This window comes from Poeciliopsis prolifica, unplaced genomic scaffold, assembly GCF_027474105.1.
Source record: "Poeciliopsis prolifica strain line A6 unplaced genomic scaffold, Auburn_PproV2 SCAFFOLD061, whole genome shotgun sequence".
NCBI lineage: Eukaryota > Metazoa > Chordata > Actinopteri > Cyprinodontiformes > Poeciliidae > Poeciliopsis > Poeciliopsis prolifica.
The window spans coordinates 2195197-2219476 of NW_026562436.1; the positions used below are offsets into that span (position 1 = coordinate 2195197).

The window sequence follows — 24280 nt, forward strand, 5'->3', positions numbered from 1 at the left end:
GACATTCTAAAGCGGAAGCAAAAAAAAAAAAAAAAGAAAAAAGAATCACATTTACAAAATTCTTCTGCTTAAAATGATATTGCAATGCACTCCGTTCGATTTTAAATATTAGGTTTGACAATTGGATTTATTTTATTGCATCCAATATCCTGAGCATGCACAGGGTGGAGGGCGACAATGGAGGAACTGCAGACAGGAAGAAACCCTGAGGAGCCAAACCCAGGAACAGCAGACTGCAGTGTTCATAAAAACGCTCTGGTTTGAAGCTGCAGTCTGACCTTTTCGATAAGCAGCAATGAATTTTGTCTTGAATAATTCATCCACTCATGTGTGAATCAATTATTCAATCCATACATACTGTCCTGTGGTTGAACTACTGTGTAATTGTTAAATCAATGTTCTGTTTCAGGCTATCTCTTTTTCAAAATATTACGCAGCACTCCCCTGTAACTAGTGTTTATTCTGTTTATCTCCTACGCCATCTTCATACATATATTCATATACGGTTCAATACTTTTTGTCATTGCAGCGATGACATCAATAATCTCCCTTCTGATCAAATTTCCATTCAGTTTTGATTTCTTTCAAACACATAGAGAACAAGACAAAACACAATTAATCTCCCAAATGAATGTACACTTGGGAAGAAGTACAGACTTATTTAGTCCTGCCTCCTCTCCAAGACTTCATAATAATTTGTTTTTCTGTTGCCTCATTTCAAATGATAAAATAATAAATTCAGCAGAACTTAAGCAGTAATCATTTTGCTCACTCGGTTAGCTTTTCTATGTGAATAACAACAAGGTAGGACTACACAACATGCATATGCTACTATAAAAACTTATTGTTGCTTTGTGTTGAAATTAGACTTCCTATCGTTACACTGACAAACCGCCAACCCCTTCTGACCATATATGGACAAATTCATATGCAATTATTTGTAAGTTTTCTCAAGCATATATTGCATGCACACCTACTAACACAAAATCATAGAGTAGCCGTACCAAAAAAAGTGTGAGACGTAAAGTTAATAATAATATGTTATACATACACATTAATACTTGTAATGCATTAATCTCTGCCAGTTTATCTGTCTGTACAAGCACCCAGAGGTTGAGCTGGTTGGAGGAGAGATTTCAGAATTGGGAAGTTTTAAACAGGAAGGATCCGATGTGATGAAAGGGCCGTTTCAACAATACCGCTTTACTTCATGGTGTTTTTAGGATTAATGATCAGTCAGGTTTGTTTCTGCTTTTTTTCTGGGTGTTTGAACTTTGATTTGAGAGAAATTGTTTGACTCACTGAGAAAGTTACAACACAGTAGGAAGCAGACCAGGAAGTCACAATAAAACAGCGATTATTATACAGTCAGTCAGTAAAGTCAGTCATTTTCATAGGGCTTTTAAATGTACCACAGTTTTACTTCCTTCAGGGTTTTTTTGCACACTATGTCATTAAGTTGAATATCTTTTTGTTCTAAAAAGTCATTTTAATCATATTAAAAAAGTAGCATTTTCTTTTTGGAGATGTTTTTTTTTTCTAATTCTATGGTACATATTTCTCTGAAATTACAATTTTTTTATTTTTTAAAGGTCGCATAACATTTGTGGGTGAAGTTTTTTATTTTGCTGACCTCAGGATAGAAATGGCTCTTTGGGTTGTAACAGGAAGTTTTTGGCTTAGTTCCTAAAAGGCGTTTAGGAACCTAATCATTAAGACTAATGGAGCTAAAGTATCCCTGCAGGGAAGGCCGTGTCATCAGTAGATGTGTTGGTTACGGGTTCCCCTAACAATATATTACATAAATAGGACACCAGTCACATAAAGAAGTGTAATTTGTATCACTAAAGTACTCACAGTAACTGCAGTAATAATATTTTCAAATGCACTGATATTTATTGATGCTTTCATTGAACAAAAAATTCAGAAAATAGTAAAACTAGCAATACACATAGTTTTTGGAGTGCTTTAAACATTATTTGGACTTTATCGTCCCAACGATCAGTCTAAATTCTTGTCATGTTAGAAAGTTTATCACAATAAATAATAAACAACAAGATAAATGCCCAGTCCTGTACATAAATGCTTTTTATCACAATACATTAATTTCACTATGGCATCACATTGATTTATTAAATACACATTTTTGAAACAACCCTAAAATGACACATCTCTGAATTTAAGTCAATGCTCTCTTCTTCAGCATTGGCCTTGTTACCTTCTAATTCATACAGTTGAACAAAAAGTCTGTTTTGTTAACCTGTGTTGTTGCACTGCAGGTGCAGAAGCTGCACTGCATGTGCCCTGTGGACTTCAGAGGCGTCTTCCAGCTTGATGAGAGGAGGCGGGACGCCGTGACGGCTCTTGGGATTTTCCTGGTAGAGTCCAACCTGCAGGTAAAACCCGTTTCCGCCGCTTCGCCATGCGTTCATGGGAAGGGCGACTTGCTAAACGATGCAACGATGCTGTTGTGTTGCAGCACAAAGACGTCATCGTCCCCTACCTTCTTGGGCTGCTCAGAGGGCTTCCCAAGGTTCAGTGGATCGAGGAGAGCTCGGAGCGCAAAGGGCGGGGTCGGTATCACTGTGGTGCTCAGATCAAGCCTGGAAGCTGTCATCAGAGGGTTTTAATCTCTGTTTTTGTCATGTCCTACAGACACTCTTCCGGTTGCAGAAAACTTCAGCTTTTGTCTTGTGACGCTGCTCTCAGATGTTGCTCAGAGAGATGAGAACTTCAGAGGACAGGTGTGTGCTTATATGTTCCTATTTAGTCATACGGATTCACAGACACACAGTGTTTAGTGAGTGCATTAGTAGGGTAGCAATGGATACATGCAGATTTTAAATAAAATTACGGTGCCTTGGTTTCTAACCCCTTATTACCTATGTTTATTCCATACTCTAAAATAAAAATAGCAGAATGGTGATTTTGCTGTCTGGCAGATGCTAAATCAAATAAAGCTGTATTGGATCTAAACTTATAGTATGACGCAAATTAGTGACTTTGGGCATAATAGTAAAAGAGCACATTTTCAATGTCAGGTATGTAGATTCTGTTATTGATCCTGCAATGGCTAAACAGAAAAACATTTGTTTCTGTAAAATCACTGGTCAGTCAGCACAGTGCTGTAAAATTACAGCTGGTGTCTTTTTATTTATTTATTCTTTAGGTTTATTTGATAAGGACAGACACAATAACAGACAAATTGAATAAAGCAGCAGTCTTATGCCTGTATCATGATGTGTGTCATTCATGCTCGGACCACGAGATGCAAAGTGCTTCCAATACAATCCTTGGTATGTGTAGAATATTCATCACTAGGCATCTCTGCAGTATTTTCACATGAAGCAGTTTGAGATGATTTTGTGTTAATAGTCTAAAAATGGTGAAGCGTTTGGAATGAAAAGACTAAACAGCTAGTAAGTGTGTTTGTGAGTAAACAAGCTGCACTTTTAGGCTATATTTGTATTGAAAAAATAATGAAATAGAAGAAAATAACACATGCAACTTATTTAAATTTGATGGAGACCCTCAGGGATCTATACTTTTGTCTGTTTTTCTTTCTCTTTTTGCCTATATCCTTTCTTTGGCTCAACTTTTCCAAAAATTCAGTTGAGTTTTTTAATATGCTGATGATAAATAGATGGCCTGCTGAATGTTATCATTTCTCCTTGAATGGTTGGCTGGTCACACCCTTGATATTATTCTACACAACGACAACAAAACCCTAAAGATGCAAGTGTCCTACTTTGCTTAGGTCGATAAAATACAGAATTTTGTCCAGTTGTCGTCGAGGTCTTGATGCATTGTGATGGTCCATGACGCCATATAAGATAACATCAGTTTCCTTGTCAGAAGATAGAACTATAGAGTTATGACATACATGAGATTTAATGACTTTTGTGCTACGTGATCATGAACTAGATTTTGAAAAGCCAGCCTTGTATTTCAGATCCTGGAGGCGCTCATGGACATCATGCAGGTTCTCCAAGATATCTGCAAAGATCCAGATGCTCACGATAAAGGTGCTAACCTAACACCCTTTACAGTTTCTCTATGTTTCACCTAGTTATCCCAGATGATCTCATCTTTTGCGTCCATTTCGTCTCGCAGGCTACCTGTGCAGGTACACTGTGCCCAGCCTGCTCGGTGTGGCCAGGGCGTTTGGGCGATACAGTAACACGGACGAGCCGCTGCTGTCCAAGCTGTTCCCCCGACCCGCTGCTCCGTCTCTCTCTGCGGGTGACTGCGGGGACGCGGCCAGACGGCGCTCTTTCAACGACTTCCGCTCCATCCTGCCGAGCTCTCTGCTCACGGTGTGTCAGGGAGACTCCATGAAACGTAAAACCTCCTCCGTGTCCAGCGTTTCACAACAGGTATCAGCGACTCCGGAGTGGAACAGGCAAGTCGACTTGGGACTCGGGTTAAAATAAGATCCACCATGTGTCTGTTTTGTAGGCAAGTCCAGAGAGAACGGGACTGACACCCAGCTCTCCTGCCGATCCATCTGCGCAGTACTTTGAAGGTAAACGCAGCCTATGCAGTGCCATGATTATCTCCATTGATTATATTATTGCACAATTTGACAATTTTTGAAAGTAAATGAACCTAATGGAAACACAGCAATTTCAAAATTGCAAAATTACAGAGGAAACATGTTTTCTGCATCACACGAGTCACATGATCAACAACCAGTTGTTGCCGCTGGCAAAAACCAAGAAGAAGTTGACAGGAAGTGGTTGGAAGATGATTGTGAGGTGTGTTTATCTATTGCATGAGCAAACTTATTTGCATTGGATTTTAATTGTGTTTCTTATTTAATGGAAGCATCACAATTGCGAAATTATATTGTTTGACATTATTGGGATATTGGCAATGTTTTGCTCACATTTATAATGGAAATGCTCCAGAAAGCATAATATAAACACAACGTGTTCCCATTTCCAAATGTTTGCTTTTACTTACATTTATTTCCATTGCAAATGTGCACAAATCTTTGTCAGCATTCCATTAATGCTGAAAAAATACAATTTGGCAAATGCGTTGTTTCCATCAGATCTGAAATAAAATTAAAATTACATGTAAATAAGCTTGTTACTGCAAAAAATCTTTAGCGGCTACCTATGCAGTGTTTTGGAGGAATTGTAATTGGTGATTTTACAGAGGAGCTGTGAATTCAACAGGTTAGAATGACACACAACTTTATATGAGCTGTGTGATGCTGTGAGAACTCTAGTGGATCCAGCTGCATGTTGTCTGAAAGAAACAAAACAATATTCCGCCTACCGCTTCCTGTCATCTTCTTCATTGTTAAAACCAGTAGTAGTTTTTTTTTAATTGCTGAGATTCCATAAAACACATTTATTTTTTGAATTTCAATTTCCACAACACATTGACTAATTCGCCACTTTTTATTCCCAAAAGAACCTCCTTCCCGTCTTGAAGCTCTTCTTCTCTTCCCCCAGGCTCCTATCTCCCTGATGGCAGCGCCGTGGACCCCGATTATTACTTCTCCACCATCAGCTCCAGCTTCTCTGTCTCTCCTCTTTTCACTGGGAGCAGCTCTGGAGAGTTCCAGGTCCCTCTGGAGATGCTCAGACAGCTCCTTCACATGGTTAGCACTAGCTACACTCCACACTTTCACCACTAATCACAGTGCAGTACAAAACTGAAATCTGTTCTGGCTTTGAAGTTAGACTATTAACTCAGTAATGCAAACATAAAATAGTTAATGTCTTCTGCCTTTAGTTTATTGTTAAAATAAACATTGCTTGCTTGTCTTGGTCAGGTTGAGCAATTTGTTTCCGAGTCGTTTTTGAAGTCACTGGATGGCAACTTGGCTGAATACCATGAGGTAGGACTCCTACATCGAAGTCTGTTCTCTTTTCTGTGAATGTCAGATTTATTACTTAGAATTAGATCAACGTCACTGTGGCCAACTTATCAACTCTGTCGCTTTATTTAGCAACTTTTCAGACAAAAGAAAAATCTGTCTCGGTAAAAATCATAATCAGACCGGAAAACTGAAATCTGTGCACTTGTACTTGTAACGGTTATTACTTACTGGTGTCGTTCTCTTCACAGAGCAATCCAGAAATTCATCTTTACTACAAGACGTTCAGTGATCCGTTATATGTGGCCATATTTAAAATGCTGAGAGACACGCTGTACAACCTGAAAGGTGAGGGAACCGTTGTTGACTTTCTTCAAATCTTTTAGAAAACTATGACTAAGACTTAGTCATAGTTTCCCTAATAAATAAACGTATTCTTCATGGTTCAGACCTTCAGACGGATTATGTGAAGGAGGTTCACGACTTTGTCCTGGAGCAGTTCAGCAGCAGCCAGTCAGAGCTGCAGAGGATTCTCCATGACGTGGAGTACCTCCAGAGCGAACTGAGCCCGCTCAAACTGCGTTGCCAGGCCAACGCTGCCTGTGTTGACCTCATGGTTTGGGCTGTCACAGAGGAACAGGGTGAGACTCGGATCATTTGACCCAGTTTGACAAAATGTCATGTCATTTTTCACATTACTTGAAAGCTGTTTTGTTTCGCCAGGAGCTGAGAACCTTTGCACCAAACTGTCAGAGAAGCTGCAGTCAAAGACTTCTAGTAAAGTCATCATCGCCCACATGCCCCTCCTCATTTGCTGCTTACAGGTGAGAAAAAAAGAGAGAAATAAATTATCAAACATGTTTTTATTGTTACAAAGCACTTACAGCTTAATTGACTTTCATTTTTTTTTTGTCTGGTGAGTTCTGAGCAATTACAGGAGAGCTTAGTCTTGCAAAGAATGCAATTTGATTTAATTAGTCTCCAAATCTGCAAAAGTTTTGATTATTTTAGTGTATCTGAGATACAAAGAGGTAAATACGCAGACATTCAAAAATCTAAAATTCTCTGCTTCTCTATGTAAGGCATTCATTGTAATTCAGAACAGTCCACCCAGCCTAGTGAAAGCAGGAGCGCAGTGAACTAACTTGACACTGTGTTGGTGTAACATTTAATCTGTTCAGCATATTGATACGCTGCTCATTAGCTGATCACTCAGAGACTCCCATTGGGACTTCAGGTTTTCTATTCATTTCTCCCGACCTTCTATCTCAGCTCTGACTTCATTTGGTAACAAAAGAGTCGCTGAGCTGCCAGCATAGCTACACTGTAACTTCCTGACTGCATGAAATCAGTGGAAAGTGGTTCAGAGCTCGATGAACCACTTTCATGGAGCGGCTGTTAGCGTTGTCATGTATCTCCAGGGCTCTGATATCCGTGTTGTGTTTGTGTGCAGGGTTTGGGTCGTCTGTGCGAGCGCTTTCCTGTCGTGGCGCACTCTGTTACCACGTCTCTCAGAGACTTTCTGGTGGTGCCCTCTCCTGTTCTGGTGAAGCTCTACAAATATCACAGCCAGTGCGCTCCAGGTAACAACGACGTTCCCAAGTGGATAAGTTGACCTCCTCAGACTGAGGGGTTGCATGCAGCATTATCATAGATGTCTCGTATTTAAGTCACAAACACCAAATACTAAAAATATAAAAAAAATTGAATTCTATGAGATGAACCAACAAAAAGTGGGACATTATTTTGAAATGGGAGGAAAAGTGTAGCATGCGGTTCCTTGAACTATTATACCTCTACTATTGCAATAATATGTAACAGAATTTCATTTTCCTCGGTTATTAATTTTAAACAATTTTTAAAAATGGTTTTAGCAGAATAATGTCACTGTTTTATTTTTATTTCTAGCAGCCATTTCAAAATAAGAGCTTGAATATAAACCTCTGGTTCTTACCAGTTGATGACCAAATGTTGAACTTTATTCAACTGATTGTTTACTAAACAGCCAAGTAAAGTGGCCTTTTGGAATTGGTTTGGAAAATTGAAGTTAGGGGACGCTAGCTGCACTAAATATTTTCTGTTAAGAAAAGCGCTAAATACAAACCTAGCTCCTCTATTAGTGGAAATGTACCCACCACTGAGCTAATGCGGTGTGTCTTACAAAATAACTGTCTTTTCAAGGAGGAAGTGACATCAAGATCCATGTGACCAATGAACATTCTCAGTCAACCATCAGCACCAATGCAAGCAAGAAGAGCCAGCCCTCCATGTACGAACAGCTGCGGGACATCTCCATCGATAACATATGCAGGTGAGTTAGCACACACACAAAAAAAAAAAAACAACAGAAAAGGTTTGATGTCGCTCTGAAAAAATAATGTCCACATTCTTTTGACTGCTTTATTTCTATTTAGTTTGTAGGGTTTTATTTAAGTATTGAGATGCAAACTCTGTTTTAAATCCAGACTAAAAAGCCACCTTTTGTTTAGATTGGCTTTTGAACCACAATAAATGGGAACATTGACCCACATATTCAATCTCTTATTGGTTTTCACAACTGTTGATGATATGATGTGTGTATTATGTGTTTTTTTTATGTTTCCAAAATCTTAAGCACTATGAACTGCCATGTTGCTGAACTTGCTATTCAAATAAACTTGCGTGGTTTTTCAGTTTTACATTTTGTGTTTGCAAGCAGAAATGCAGAATTCCAGTTGTTTGTTTTAAAGTTAACAGAAAATATGACCTGCAAAGGAGGAGAGGGGACTGAAACTACCTAGCAGAGATGATTTTGGGGTAGATTTCTATCTGCTTCTGTTTCATTTGGTTTGGTTTTGGTTCGAAGGAGTATAAATGAAAGGAGGAGGAAAATCTATCCCAGAAAACAGCATGAGGTCCTAATATGCATTTAAATGTACTTTGTCAGTAGAAAGTCCTCAAAAGTTTCAGTTAGCATAACAAGAAGTTATGATTTTTTTTCCAAGTTCCAAACCAGGATTCCCTCTTATCTCTCTCCCAAGGTGCCTGAAAGCTGGCCTCACGATGGATAACGTCATTGTGGAGGCTTTCCTTGCCAGTCTGTCCAACCGTCTTTACATCTACCAGGAAAATGACAAGTTAGCCAGATCCAGAAAAAAAATTACTCAACTAATTGTGCTGAAACAGATGATTTAAAGTCATTCCCTCTTTTTCCAGGGATGCTCACCTGATCCCAGACCACACCATCAGAGCTTTGGGCCACATCGCTGTGGCGCTGCGCGACACGCCCAGGGTGATGGAGCCCATCCTGCAGATCCTGCAGCAGAAGTTCTGCCAGCCGCCTTCGCAGCTCGACGTCCTCATCATAGATCAGCTGGGCTGCATGGTGATCACAGGCAATGTGAGAGCTGACATGTTCTTTTCTCGCCTCCAGTCACAGATAAACTGCTGATTCACCGCCGCTAACCGTGATGTTAATTATTCAAATAAATATATATTTGCACATAACAACAAAAAATTTTAAGTGAGTCATCACTTTAAAAAATGAAATTTGTGTTTGCTCTTGTTTCTCTTTTAGCAATACATCTACCAGGAAGTGTGGAATTTGTTCCAGCAGATCAGTGTCAAAGCGAGCTCCATGGTTTACTCCACCAAAGACTACAAAGACCACGGTTACAGGTGAGGGGAACAACTTTATAACGCAGCTCTGGTTAGTTTTTCTTCCTTATATTTTCACAATTCCCTGGACGACCACAAATTGAATGCATATTTTTGGGGTTTGATGTGATTGACCAACACAGAAGTGTGAAGTGGAAAGAGAAGGACACACGGTTTTAAGCATTTTACATCTGAAAATCTGTGGTGTGCACCTGTAAATAGTAAAGTGCAGTGGAACCAAAGGCTTTAAGATGTCACTTAATAAAGAGGTGCAGCTATTTCCTTGGTTTTGGGTAATCAGCCGATAATATGAAGCCAATGTCCTCCAATCCTATCTGGCTCGCCAAACATGTGACGGAGCTGGAGTTTCCAAGCTGTCAAGCCCCCACACGGTTCCTTCAGACTAGCCAGCAGTAATTAGCAAACACCTGGAGGAACTGTGCATCTGCTGGGCTCATGATACGAGCTGCTTCTTCTCAGTTATGCGCTACTAAAAATGTTGTCAGAGAATTAATAGATGGTTAATGATATCATGATGACTTCCTGAAGCCAGAGCTTCAGAAAAAGTGTGAGTTTCTTAAAGAGACAGAGACGGCCCAATTTCAGGGTGTTAAATTATAAAGTATATAATTTAAGTCATATTTGCTATATTCAGAATTTTTCTAACAACTTAAGCCAACATAGTTACTTGATTGTGATATAAAACGTCACTATGTAGCTGAAAAACACACGATGGTTCCCCTTTAAAGATCTTCAAGTGTTTAGTAAAAACTACCTAAATGAAACATCAGAGACAGTTTTCGATTAGATGTTGCTGCTTATTTACCATGATGTTGTAAAGCTGTATGCTGGACTTTCATCTGACATGCTTCCCCCCTCTATGTGCAGACACTGCTCTCTGGCCGTTATAAACGCTCTGGGTAACATAGCAGCCAACATGCAGGCCGAGCAGATGGTGGACGAGCTGCTGGTCAACCTGCTGGAGCTTTTTGTGCAGCTGGGCTTAGAGGGGAAGAGAGCCAGTGAGCGGGCCTCGGACAAAGGCCCGGCCCTGAAGGTACGCTTTGTATTAACATTTACACTCAACGTTAGAACATTTACTGAACTCTCACATTGAGTCCATTTCACTGTTTTCATCCAACTATTAAAATATCGCAAAAAAAGATAACTCAAATAAGGCAGCCTTTCATCAGATGTTGATGCTACGTGTGGCTCTAATGAACAGGAAGTAAAGGTTATAAACTAGTGTGAATCACACACCTCAGAAAATTGGAGAGAGTCGTCGTGTCTGAGCTGGAGATTTGGATTTAGAAGTTTCTCATAGTTTGGTACCTCTTCTAAAGCACAAACCCACCAGTGGAAGTGAAGATTTGCTACGTCAAAACTTATTCAATAAATGTGTTTCCATCTTTCCTCCAGCACATTAACTCTGTTTTTTTGGAAAAGCAAACCTCAAGGGAGCATAAAATGTTTCTGCAAAACTGAGGAAATTGTCTCCAATTTTGCAGTTTCCACCAACCTTTTAAATGCGCATAAAAATGTTGATGGAACCACAATAAATTTTGATTATTAGAGTTTACATGGGGAGAAATTGTTACAGTAAAGCCCGTCTTTAATCCCCACCAGTCTGAGGGCTGGCCTAACCTCTCACCGCTGGGTCAGTTGTTTACCTCGAATAGTGACATCTTCTTTCTCACTTAATTTCATGAATCAAAATGATTTATGAAATTAATTTAAAATTCCATTTACAGTTTTCATATAGACATCTTATGGAAATCATATGATTGTATGACAGTTCTTTGCTAATATTGAGGCTAAAAGATTAGTTATGTTAAGCTAAAATTCAGAAAAGCTTTATCCAGCAATGGCACGCTGAGGTTTGTCTGTAATTATGTCGTCTTTGAATATCTTCATGCTGGAGAACACAAACACGACTTTGTTTCTTTCTCTGCAGGCCTCTAGCAGTGCTGGAAACCTTGGCGTCCTCATTCCAGTTATAGCTGTGGTAAGTGATCCAGATGTCCAGCTTTTTGCTTATTTTGTTTTTTGGGTTGAGGACTTGTAAACTGAAGCACCTTATTTTATTATGCCGAATGCTAAACCTCCACCTGCTCTTCTAGCCGCTTTTAAGCATAATTATGTTTTCCATGCTAGCTGACGAAGAGGTTGCCACCAATTAAGGAGGCAAAGCCGCGTCTGCAGAAGTTGTTCAGAGATTTCTGGCTCTACTCTGTCGTCATGGGATTCGCAGTGGAGGGCTCAGGTACGACACGTTTACTCAACCCTGCTTGTAAATCATTTATGAACTTCATTCATAGTGGCTTTAAAAAGGATCTGAAAAAGTCTTAAATTTGGCTTGCTGAAACCTGCAGATATCGAGAACAAGAACTGTTGTCTTTTCATACAGGAAGCTTGTAAATCTATGTGTTCTACTGTATTCATTGTCTTCTTCTTCTCCTCCTCCATCTCTGTTGAAACAATCAGGCCTGTGGCCGGAGGAGTGGTACGAAGGGGTTTGTGAAATCGCGACCAAATCGCCGCTGTTGACGTTTCCCAGCGGGGAGCCTTTACGCTCCGAGCTTCAGTATAACTCTGCGCTGAAGAACGACACCGTCACTCCAGTATGAACACACACACACACACACACACACACACACACACAGAAGCAGGTGCACAGTTTTCTGACTCCGGCTGCTATGCTTCAGGCGGAGCTGAATGACCTGCGCAGCACCATTATCAACCTGCTGGACCCGCCTCCAGAGGTGGCCGCCCTCATCAACAAGCTGGACTTTGCAATGTCCACATACCTGCTGTCTGTCTACAGACTGGAGTACATGAGGTAAAACGATGCCTCCACAACAAATGGAAGCTTTATGTTTACTATAGCTGAAACGATTAATCGGTTTAGTCATTACAAATTGATTATTGAAATAATCATCCAGTAATTTAGCAATCGATTAGTCATTAGAATACAGACTCAAAAACAGGCAAGATATTCAGAGGAGTAACTAATACAAAACAGTATAAAATACATATACATTCCTCAAGTTTCACTCGGTTTAAATGAATGCTATTTTATTGCATTTTAGGCAATAAAATGTTTATTGTTTTGTTTGGAACAAGAACAAATTGTTTGCTTATTTGCATCTTTTAATGCATTTCTCATAGTGTATAAAAAGGACTTCAGTGACTAAATAATCTGTAGACTGTGGCTATTATTTTTAATCTGATCATCAGAATTATCAATTATTGAAATAATCTTTAGTTGCAGCGTTGTTCTTTACACAAACAACATGATCTCATGCCATCTCTGTTTTTGTTTTTCATTATGCTCAGGATGCTGCACTCTCTGGACTCGGACCGATTCCAGGTCATGTTTCGTTACTTTGAAGACCGAGCGATACAGAAGGATAAATCTGGTAAGGGCGACAGAAGAGGAAAACTGCTCCTCTTCTGAAATGCCTTGCTGCTGAAATGTGCTATACAAATAAAATTTGATTGATTGATTGACTCTGACAGAGAAATACTGTCCCTCGTGTATCAAATTCATGTTTTTCCAGGTATGATGCAGTGCGTGATCGCTGTCAGCGACAAGGTGTTTGAGGTTTTTCTTCAAATGATGGCTGAAAAAGTACGTGAGGCTTTCCGCTCTTTCAGAGCCACCTCAACTCGATATAGTACTTGTTATCAATCCTGATGTCTGCATTACATCAGTAATTTCAAACCCTGTTAGAAAATGAGCATATTTATATAATACTATTTGTTGTTTATTGTTTCTAAGTTTGTTTGCCATATTTTTTGTTTGAAAAGCCTAAAACCAAAGCTCACGAGGAGGAGCTGGAACGCCACGCCCAGTTTCTCTTGGTCAACTTCAACCACATCCACAAGCGGATCCGCAGAGTAGCCGACAAATATCTGTCTGGTCTGGCTGAAACGTAAGACAGCTCTGATCCGCCAGTTCTTCCTCCCAAAATGACCTCTTATTCTTTCATAAACACTCCAACATCTCTCCCCTCAGCTTCCCCCACCTGCTTTGGAGCGGCCGGGTGCTGAAGACCATGTTGGACATTCTGCAGACTCTCTCCCTGTCCCTTAGTGCAGTGAGTGGTGATTGTTTAATCCACGGGTGTCAAACTCCAGTCCTCCAGGGCTGGTGCCCTGCAACTTTTAAATGTGCCTCTGCCGCATCACCTGAATAGAATAATTAGGTCATTAGCAAGGCTCTGGAAAACTGATCTACACAAGGAGGAGGTAATTAAGCCATTTCATTCCAGCATTTTCTGTACCTGTGGCTCTCCTAGAGCACTGGAGTTTGACACCCCTGGTTTAATCCATCAAAGCAGTGTGTGTCTGTGAATCTGTACCATGATTTTATGAGTGTTGACGGTGTGTTGCAGGACATTCATAAAGATCAGCCGTATTATGACATCCCTGACACTCCGTACAGAATCACTGCTCCGGACACATACGAAGCCAGGGAGGTAACTTTTTTTTTTTTTTTACTCATCTCCATGCCAAATAAAATCCCAAAAATCACTTACAAACGTGCTGCGTTAACGTTCCTTTCTGTGATATTTAGAGCATTGTCAAAGATTTTGCTGCACGATGTGGAGAAATCCTTAAGGAGGCCATGAAGTGGGCTCCGTCTGTAACGAAGTCCCACCTGCAGGTAATATTTCTCAAGCCTTTTCTACTCTATCATCTTAAAGAGTGCAGCGCAAAGCAACTCTACACAATTGAAACCAGAAGTTTACATATGCCGAATAAAAAAACGCATACGCCATTTTCTCTCACTGTTTGAGGTTAAATCATACCAAACTTCTCCTGTTTCAGGCTAGTTGTAGTTTCTAAAATTGTTTCTGTTTGCTAAATGTCCAAAAACTTTGTGAGAACATTTTTTTAGATATTTTGATTTTTCTTAAAGGAAAGCTGAAACTGAAAGTATGTGTGATAAGTCATTATACTTCTATATCAATAGGATATTTGAATAAAGTCTACTGAAAAAGTAAATTTTGTGTCATTCTTAAATGCTATGTGTCAGTCCTAAGAAATGTTAATGTCAACTTAACATGTCCAGCATGAGAGAAACTAACATTGAAAGTTTGAACTGCCTGTTTCCATGCGGTGTCAGGAGTACCTGAACAAACATCAGAACTGGGTCTCGGGTCTATCCCAGCACACGGGTTTGGCCATGGCCACTGAAAGCATCCTGCACTTTGCTGGCTACAACAGACAGAGTACCACTCTGGGGGTGAGTCACCAACTGTCTTCTTCATTTAACTTGCTTTAAGTTGCACAACTGGATCATTCTGACCAATCAGACAGACATGTCCTTTTCATTTCTTTCACTTTAAAAATGTGAAGAGAAATTTTGAGATTTAAAAATGGGGAAATAAACGGAGAATACAACCCTGAGAGACGCTAGGATTTTAGAAGATTTTAGTTATGACACAATGACTGTGGTGTTAAGAAATGGTGTTAATTTCAATCACTTTCCCAATTAGTCCACCCAGCTGACTGAGAGGCCAGCATGTGTGAAGAAGGATTACTCCAATTTCATGGCGTCCCTGAACCTACGGAACAGATACGCTGGAGAGGTACGGTCATCTGCATTGTGTTGAACACCACGTAATCCAGTATGACTTATCGCACCAATACCAATATGTTAAAAAAATGACTAACATTGACCGATATCAATGGAAATGCAGGTATATTGTGCATCACTAGATTTATAAATCAGTTTAGCTGTTATTAGAAAAATTAGGTATGAGACTACAGCTGTACAAAATGGCAAAGAAGTGAAATGACAATCACTGCAAGTCTGGCTCTGTGTTGTCTCAAGAACTTTCTATAACCTTTGTTCTTTCTCTGACTTTATTTATAAAAGCCTTAAGGGAGTAGTATCACATAAAATGTAATTTTTTAAGTTTTACATCATGTTATAATGTCATTCCCTCATCAAAAACGTATCTGGATATCTTTCATGCCTCCATATCTCTCATGCATGTTTGAGAAATCCTTTAATCTTGCTTGGCAACTGGCAAACAGCTGATGGAACGCTGCATCTGCTGATCTCATTCTTGGAGCTACTTCTCAGTGAAATGCTGCTTAAAAATGTTGTTAAAGGGTTAATAGAGGAGCCATGTTGTGATGACTTTCTGAAGGTGGCGTTTCGGAAAGAGCAGGATTTCTTAAAGAGACGGAGGCCTAATTTCAAGACTTTGAATTATGAAGTCAAATTTCTTTTAAATCATTTTTGACATAAATAGCATGTAGATGACAACTTTATATTGATGGACCCAGGAAAATAATGTGCCAATAAAAACTAATCTACGAAACGTTTAGGACATTTGACTGAGCATAGACATTAAAGTTGATTGCCTGTTAGCTTTAGATTGTATTATGTTTCTCGTCTGATCTTTGCTGTGTTTTTTCTCTCTGTAGGTTGCAGGAATGATCCACTTTGCGCAGGCAGTCAGGGGCCAGTCGGATCTGACCCGGATCATGATCAAACAGATGGAGGAGGCTCTGGACTCTGCTCAGCCCGAAGCCTTCACTGAGGCCATGTTCAAGCTGGCTGCGTTGCTCATCAGCAGCAAAGGTACGACTTTGTCAGTCTGTCACTTTTTACGTTTCCCGATTCTCTGACTCAGCTCCCGTCGTTTTCCACGCTGCAGAATGCGACCCTCAGCTCCTGCATCACCTCTGCTGGTCGCCCCTCAAGATGTTCACGGAGCACGGCATGGAAACAGCCATTGCATGCTGGGAGTGGCTGCTGGCGGCGCGTACGGGGGTGGAAGTACCGGTAAACTGTTCGATGTGCTTGACCTTCTCTTGTTTCCCCGGGTTTCGTTAGCGTCATCTCTTCAATGACCCGCGTCTTCTTCTTCTTCCCAGTTTATGCGGGAGATGGCAGGAGCTTGGCAGATGACGGTGGAGCTGAAGATGGGCCTGTTCTCCAACGCGCAGGTGGAGGCTGATCCTCTTGCCGCGTCAGAGGAAAGTCAGCCTGTGCCCTGCCCTCCAGATGTCACCCCTCACCACATCTGGATCCAGGTTGCCCCCTCTCCCCCCCTCATAGACATCCCTGTTTTCACTGTTTTGCCTTGTATGTCTGTAATTTCATTCTTTTTTTCTATTCTAGTTTCTTGTCCAGAGGTTTGAAATAGCCAAATATTCCAGCGCGGATCAGGTGGAGATCTTTGGCAGCTTGCTGCAGCGCTCCCTGTCCTTGGGCGTCGGCGGATCTAACAGCGGCTTGAACCGCCACGTTGCTGCCATCGGACCCCGTTTCAGGTACAGCGCATCCTTCAAGACTCTTACCCCAACCTTACAAATTCATACCGCCTGAACAGAAACTGCAATCTGTCCATTCAGAACAATTGTTGTATTTTGATGGGGTCCAAAACTGAAATAGCAAATATTGCTGGACGATTAACTTTCCCTGATATTATTGAAATAAGCAATAATATTGTTGTTTCTTTATTTAATTTCTTTCAAAGTTACTGGGTGCTGCTTTAGGCTTACTTATTGACGGGTTATCAAGGTGTTCTTGATAACCCCTAAATGACAGCATAAATTGAAGGTTTGTAGAAAATGGCTGGAGTTGATGACTATAGTCATGTTTGTTGGTGTGTTAGGCTGCTGACTTTAGGTCTGGCTCTGCTGCACTCTGACGTTCTCACCAACTCAACTGTGAGAAACGTCATCAGAGAGAAGATCTACTCTACAGCCTTCGATTACTTCAGGTGAGATCTCAGACTTCAGCTGACAGATTAGCTCAGATTAGCTGTTAGAAAATACAGTGAGTGAGACAATAAATAGATCATTGATTTTATAAAACTGGAAATAATTATCAGAAATAATATGTGCCTCAAGAAAAGTAGAGATAATTATTTTGTGACTATACATTTTTATGTTTCTGCAAATTAATTTTCATTTCTGAGTTTATTGCCAGCTTAAAAACCATTTATGACACATTTAAGTAATCATTTCACATGTTAATTATTTATTGCAATTTGGCAAACGTTTGTTAACTTTTAATTTATATAGTTTCATAGTGAATACTAAAACCACTAAAATGTTTTTAGTAAATTTTACTTTACCAAGTAAAATTAAGTTTTTTAGTGCCAATGTCTCTGTAATAAGACAAAACTAACATACAAGTAATTTTTCAGCAACAAATAAAAACTGGCAGATTGTTTCACTTCTATCATAGAAAAAAATATCTTGGTATAATTTTTAAAATCTGCTAGTGCAGCTAATACATTTTAATTAATGTTGTGGAATTGTTATTTTAAATCAAGCTGTTAGATGTTGCTAAAAAGTTACTTGTAAGTTAGTTTAATCTTATTCCAAGTGCATTAACAAGAAACAAGAGCAAAATTACTTGCTGAGATTTTATGATTTTGCAGGGAACTAATTATTTTCTGCCTTATTTTTCTGGTCAGTGTTCATGTTTAGTGCCATTTTCTAACCTGTTATGCCCACATAGCATCTCTCCTCACATGTGCCCAGCATAGTTTAGCAGGTGAGCGTCTCCTTATTGACGGACTCTTTCCGATGTTTCACAGCGTCTCTCCGAAGTTTCCCACCCAAGCCGACAAGCGTCTCCGCGAGGACATCTGCATCATAATCCGCTTCTATGCCAGCATCCTGTCGGATAAGAAGTACCTGGCAGCGTACCAGCTGGTCCCACCCGGTGAGCTTGGTACTACCTCAGCCCCGAGCACTCTCTCTGCTGGGATATTCGGATCGCTAATCGTGTCCAGCACTACTCCGATATCGATCTTAAGTAAGCCTAAAGCGGTGGAGCACGGGCTGCGCTGCAGCAAAGTGGGCATGCTGTCACGCCTGTCAGATTTGATGCAGCTTCTCCTCACGGTGCTGTTCAGGTCTAAATTTTCCAACTTTCATTTTCCAAAATGTTTTTTTTTTCCTGTCTTTCTTACCTTGAGTTTTACTTTGAACACAGCTGTGAGGAAAAGCCCAAATTTGGCATCAGCGTCATGATGCATGATGACTCATCATCAAGCCCACCCGTCCACCTCTTTCCTCAACCTGATCAGTTTGTCTGAAAAGAAGAAATCCTAGAAAGAGTTTCTGTTTTGTTTGTTTTGGTTTGTTTTACTTCTACCTCAGAAAAATCCTGTTCACCTCATTCCAGACGATCCAGAAAAAAAAAAACATGGTTTCATTCTCATACACATCAACCCGCTTCTGGTAGATTAGACCTATAATCCCAGAACCTGGATCAGACTTTCTACATCTGACCGAGTATCAGTGGATTAAGGCGAATGCTACCTCCATATCCAATCAAATAACCCATTTACAAAGTGCATGATCATCGCAGCAGAAGAAGCGACACAATTCATCTCGCTTTCCAAACAAAGCTTCATCATCAACCATGTTGTTTGTTTTTTTATTGTTCAAAAATTGCTATTTTGAACCGAATCACATTATTTTCCATGAACTTCACAGTATTTTGTCAAAATGAAACCAACTTCAATAAAATACTCCAAAGTTTGTGGTTTGTAATGTGAATTAGTTCAGAATACATCTACATACTGCTTGGTTTTACAAGCTAAGTTAAATCTTGTAGATTCAACTTGTGGTCCTAAACCACGCGGCTTCGGCTTCGTTCGGTCCTGATTCTGTTTGTCGGTGGACAGATAATCAGGACCCGTCCTTGAACAGCCTGTCGGTGATGAACGCTGCCGACATGAGGAGCAACATGGACTCCAGCTCCCGATCCCAGCAGAGCGCCCAGGGGTGGATCAACACCTACCCTCTGTCCAGTGGGATGTCCACCACATCCAAGAAGTCAGGTACAGTGTTGCCAATCTCACAAAGGGAACTAATTCAACGTTTTCATGCGATGCAAACCATCACCCACAGTAGTTATGTTTCCTTTGACCAGCTCTTTGCACAATTTGACATTTAAAAACTATGTTCGCTCAGTAGAAACACTAATTTTGAAAAAAAAAAAAAAACTAGTTTGCCATTAGGATGATTTGGTTTTTTGACCGTATCCATATTAGTGCATTTCGCAAAACTGCAAGGGGAAGTCTTTATCATCAAACGACACAAACCACAAAGATGGTTTGTGGTTTGACTGGAAGTAGCTGGAGAATGTTTTTTAATGACTTGTTGTGTGAGCAGGCTTATGATTTTAATTGATTTTAATGATTTTAATTTTCATTTCATTCATTTGTCTATTCGACAGACAATAGACAAATATCTATTTGTCTATTTCTACATCTGACCGAGTATCAGTGGATTAAGGCGACTGCTACCTCCATATCCATTCAAATAACCCATTTACAAAGTGCATGACCATCGCAGCAGAAGAAGCTGCGATGGTCATTTCATTCATTTGCACACAAATGAATAAAGTTTGTGTGCACACAAACGCAGAACAAACTCAGAACGGATCAACACTGTAACTGGTGTGTTGCACCAAGACCATATAGCTACAGCAACTCCAGTCCGTGGCTGGGATTTGCGTTCCTTATTTAATGGAAACGCCGCAGTAACAAAATTGTTTCTCCAATATTAGCGGAATATAGACATATATTCGCTTATTTATTATGGAAACACAACTTATAGTAGGAGGTTCATGGAGTTGCATGTTTTTTAGTGACTAATCGCATGAACAAATGTGCTGACGTGTGATTTTAATTGCCTTTCTTACTCCGTGGAAATACAGCAATTGCAAAATTTTTTTTTTTTTTTTGAAGGCACGTCTAAAAAGAGCAACAGAGGAACTCAGCTTCACAAGTACTACATGAAACGCCGCACTCTGTTGCTGGCGCTGCTGGTGAGTTCAGAGGACAGCGTTGACGGCGTGTACTCGTAATGAGTACACGCTCCTATGTTCACTCTCTTCGTCTCTTTCGGCAGGCCAGTGAGATTGAGCGTCTGACAACGTGGTACAACCCGCTCTCCACTCAGGAGCTGGCCATCGCCACTGAGCAGTCGGTGGAGACCAGCATCGCCAACTGGAGGTCCAAGTACATCAGCCTGACTGAGAAACAGTGGAAGGACAACGTCAATCTGGCCTGGAGCATCGCACCTTACCTGGCTATGCAACTACCTACAAGGTGGAAATTTGATTTTTAATCGATAAAACAAGTTGAGATCGATCTAGAGTGAAGCTTTGTGAGTGTGGAAAAGCAAATGAATGTTTATTGTTGCACCTAAAGCGTAAGGGCTCATGAAACACCCAACATGAAACGCTGTCTCACTGGTTACACATTACATCAGCATGCTCACACTATTAAAACGGTCCCATTATAATTACTATATGTCAGACAGCCATAGACTTTACTCTTAGCTGAGTCTATGGACAAGTTTCCTGTAAGGTCTGGAAAAGTCTGTAATTAGATTTCTGGACAAAGACAGAAAATATTACTTTTTCCTATATTTTAAATATATAAAAAATCTACATTTTGTTTCTTTGTTTCTTCCTTTCTCACTTTCTTTTTCCTTTCTTTCATCCTCTTTCCTTTTTTCTTTTTACCATTTTCCTCTGGTGTCAAACTTTGAGTTTGTATCTTATGGCATCTGTGAGCGAAGCAAGAAATATGCCTCAAAAGATCAATCATAGAAGATATAAAAAAACAATTTGTTAAGTAAAAAACAAGCGTCTCAACAGAAAGTTGTTTGCAGGTGGTTCTACAGTTATTGTTAAAGCTACATAATCCTCCTCGCTTTGATGTGATTCCCCTGCTTTGCCGCTTTTCCCTTCCAGGTTCAAAAACGATGCCATTGTAGCCGAAGTGACCCGGCTGGTGAGGTTGGACCCTGGAGCGGTGAGCGACGTGCCCGAGGCTGTCAAGGTACGAACTATCAATGAACCCAGAGTGGGAGAAGTAAACGTCAGCGTTTTAAAACGTGGATGTTTTCCTCCCTGTCTGCTGTCAGTTCCTCGTGACGTGGCACACCATCGACGCCGACTCCCCTGAGCTGAGCCACATCTTGTGTTGGGCTCCGGCTGACCCGCCCACGGGTCTGTCCTACTTCAGCAGCATGTACCCTCCTCATCCTCTCACTGCACAGTATGGAGTTAAAGTGCTGCGCTCCTTTCCTCCAGTAGGTCACGCATCTGTGGAATCTAGCAAAGTAGAGAAAGGTCCTTCTTTTTTTTTCTTTCCTTTTTTTTTTTTACTGCAAAACATTTTATCTATCTCCGTAGGATGCCATCTTGTTCTACATTCCTCAGATTGTGCAAGCGCTTCGTTATGATAAGGTAAACCTGTTGAATTTGAATTTACTTTATTCAACAGACTCATGGTCCACAAGATACACAACAACACAACATAAAAAAACAAGAGAAAATGAAAAATAAAATACAATAAGTAGTCATAAAAAATATAAATATAAATCTTATAGAAGACTTGTATACCAATGTTTCCAAAGAGCCGACTGGTATCTTAGCGCACTAACAGAAGGCTGTGAGAACATTACAAGAAGATTGTTCGGTGAGTTACCCAAACGACACATAAACTTGTATATCAGATTTCTCAAAAGGGCCTGAAATGTTCTGACATGTGCGTTACAGAACATTTGACTTGCACTGCTGAACCTGGGTTTCTTGATCAAAATTCTCAAAGAGTCATTATAAGCAACCTTAAGCTTCTGCATACTAGTTTTTTTAAATTTGCACCACAAAGGAGCTGTATACAAGGATGTACAGTAAGCTTTAAACAGGCTTATTTTTACCTCATCAGAGCACATATGAAATTTCCTCCCCAAAACGTTTGCCTGGGCGTATAACATGCGACACTGCCTATAGATGTCATCATCATCAGAGAGCTGGTCTGTGATGTAGTGACCCAGATACTTAGTTTTGGAACAAACATCTAACTTTTGCCCTGATAGAAAAAAATCAGGGAAAGAGAGTTGTTTGTCAGCTTTAGTTCTACAAACTAGTACAACAGTTTTTTTAGCATTATACTGCACATCAAATCTCAACCCATAATCAGAGCAGATATTCAATAACTGCTGAAAACCAGCACTACTGGGTGAGAGAACAGCCAGGTCATCAGCATATATAAAGTGATTGACCAAAGTATCACCAATCATACACCAGGTTTTACAGAGGTTCATTTCTTTTGATAGGTCATCCATATACAAGTTAAACAGGGCAGGTGAAAGAAGCCCACCCTGCCGCACACCATTACTAACACCAGAGATGTTATTTCCCCATTTTACATGCATTGTCTGGTTAAAGTACCAGTAAACTAAAATTCGTATAATAATATCTGAAACACCTCTTTTTTAATTTGTCAAATAACTTATTGTGATTAACACGATCAAAGGCCTTAGAGGCATCAATAAACCCAAGTAACACAGATGAATTTTTCCTTAAGTATGTTCTTACAGCTTCTTTCAGGCCGTAAATACAGAAATCCGTTCCCAGCTTGGCTTTAAAACCAAATTGATTATCTGTTGTACTAAAACTGATTAAGCCGACCAAGCAAAATTTTTTCTAATACTTTAGATAACACACTAGCCAAAGCTATGGGTCTGTAGTTATCAAGGCTGCCAACCTTATTAGTTTTGTCCTTAATTACTGGCACAAGGGTAACAGATAGTAAGGAATCAGGCAACTGCCCATGGGTCATAAACCCAGAAAAACACATTGCAAGCAGCACAGACACTTTTTGGCTAGCATATTTCAAATGTTCTGCTGCAATGCCATCAGAACCTGTTGCTTTATTCTCACACAAATTTACTATAGCCTGCTGAATTTCACTAGGGGTTATTATAACCACATCATTCTTAGCAATGTTTCCCAGTCCATAGGGTTCATTTTGTACACAGTTAAATAAGGCAGAATAGTGCTGTCTCCATAGATCAGCTATATATGAGCCCCAGATATGCCCTCTATGGTATTGGGGAGTAATGCAGCAGACCTGTTTAAGGCTCTAACATCATTCCAAAAGCCAGTGGTGTCATTACAAAGCAGTTTTTCAGCCATGGAGTCTGCTCTCATATTCTGTTCACATTTGGAGATGTATCGAATGGCATATTTAAACTTTGCACTGGTGAGTTTTTTATAATAAGATAGTCCCATGTCTTGGTTTACCTGTCTGTACCCACATTTTATATGCCTGTTTAGCTTCTGCACGGCATCCTGACACATGTTTATTCCAGCCTGGCCTGATGCTATTAGTCCTTCTGTATGAAAGGTATGGTCTTGTGCTCTGGTACAAAGCATCCACAATGACATCATACATAGTATGGAGGTCAGTACAGTGAGAAATATCACTGCAATTAACATCTGAGCACGTAATAGCTGGAAGAGGAAGATTTATTTTACTCAAAAGAAGATCAGTTTTCATACGATATACGAGTAAGTCATCTTTAGAGAGTGTGGACCAGTTAATTTTAAATGTAGGAGCACTATTTGCCCCCCGTTTAAACTCTGGGAGATTTTTAATATCCAACATCATTAAAAATGGGACATGATCCGACATTGAATACTCATATAGGATTTCTAATGATTTTACAACAGCATGGGCATCAGCAGAGCTAATGCAATGGTCAAGCCATGACGTTGTATGCCAAGCTTCACTTATATATGTATAGCTTTCTGCAGGTAGCAGGAGCTGACTGGACAGTAATAAACTATTATCATCACAAAACTGATGCATATGTTTGGCAAATGAGGAATGTTCATCAGATATCTGCATTCATATCACCTACTACATACACAGAGGTAAAACAATGGTCATCAATAAAAGAGCTCAAGAAAGCAAGTCTATTCAAATAAATGTCTTCATTCTGAGGACACTCATATGGTGT

At 40.0% G+C, this 24280-nt stretch overlaps 1 protein-coding gene across 2 annotated transcripts in view; it reads left to right on the forward strand.

Moving 5' to 3' along the window:
* Nucleotides 1-24280, forward strand: part of pi4kaa (phosphatidylinositol 4-kinase, catalytic, alpha a) — a 40114-nt gene that overhangs the window by 576 nt on the left and 15258 nt on the right. Inside the window, exons 2-42 of one of the 2 annotated variants that reach the window (XM_055060630.1) lie at nt 2280-2396; nt 2480-2573; nt 2656-2744; nt 3953-4025; nt 4114-4376; nt 4459-4525; nt 5466-5614; nt 5789-5854; nt 6085-6181; nt 6283-6474; nt 6557-6657; nt 7287-7416; nt 8015-8144; nt 8854-8949; nt 9029-9212; nt 9390-9490; nt 10358-10526; nt 11424-11474; nt 11624-11732; nt 11954-12090; nt 12175-12308; nt 12806-12888; nt 13030-13100; nt 13280-13404; nt 13488-13569; nt 13867-13950; nt 14049-14138; nt 14601-14720; nt 14974-15066; nt 15914-16070; nt 16147-16274; nt 16367-16525; nt 16614-16765; nt 17110-17217; nt 18043-18263; nt 19141-19296; nt 20209-20288; nt 20372-20571; nt 21222-21309; nt 21395-21562; nt 21666-21719. In XM_055060630.1, coding sequence (XP_054916605.1) covers nt 2280-2396; nt 2480-2573; nt 2656-2744; nt 3953-4025; nt 4114-4376; nt 4459-4525; nt 5466-5614; nt 5789-5854; nt 6085-6181; nt 6283-6474; nt 6557-6657; nt 7287-7416; nt 8015-8144; nt 8854-8949; nt 9029-9212; nt 9390-9490; nt 10358-10526; nt 11424-11474; nt 11624-11732; nt 11954-12090; nt 12175-12308; nt 12806-12888; nt 13030-13100; nt 13280-13404; nt 13488-13569; nt 13867-13950; nt 14049-14138; nt 14601-14720; nt 14974-15066; nt 15914-16070; nt 16147-16274; nt 16367-16525; nt 16614-16765; nt 17110-17217; nt 18043-18263; nt 19141-19296; nt 20209-20288; nt 20372-20571; nt 21222-21309; nt 21395-21562; nt 21666-21719 — 4968 coding nt within the window. The remainder of the gene's footprint in view (nt 1-2279; nt 2397-2479; nt 2574-2655; nt 2745-3952; nt 4026-4113; nt 4377-4458; nt 4526-5465; nt 5615-5788; nt 5855-6084; nt 6182-6282; nt 6475-6556; nt 6658-7286; nt 7417-8014; nt 8145-8853; nt 8950-9028; nt 9213-9389; nt 9491-10357; nt 10527-11423; nt 11475-11623; nt 11733-11953; nt 12091-12174; nt 12309-12805; nt 12889-13029; nt 13101-13279; nt 13405-13487; nt 13570-13866; nt 13951-14048; nt 14139-14600; nt 14721-14973; nt 15067-15913; nt 16071-16146; nt 16275-16366; nt 16526-16613; nt 16766-17109; nt 17218-18042; nt 18264-19140; nt 19297-20208; nt 20289-20371; nt 20572-21221; nt 21310-21394; nt 21563-21665; nt 21720-24280) is intronic. The other variant, XM_055060631.1, reaches the window with a different exon arrangement.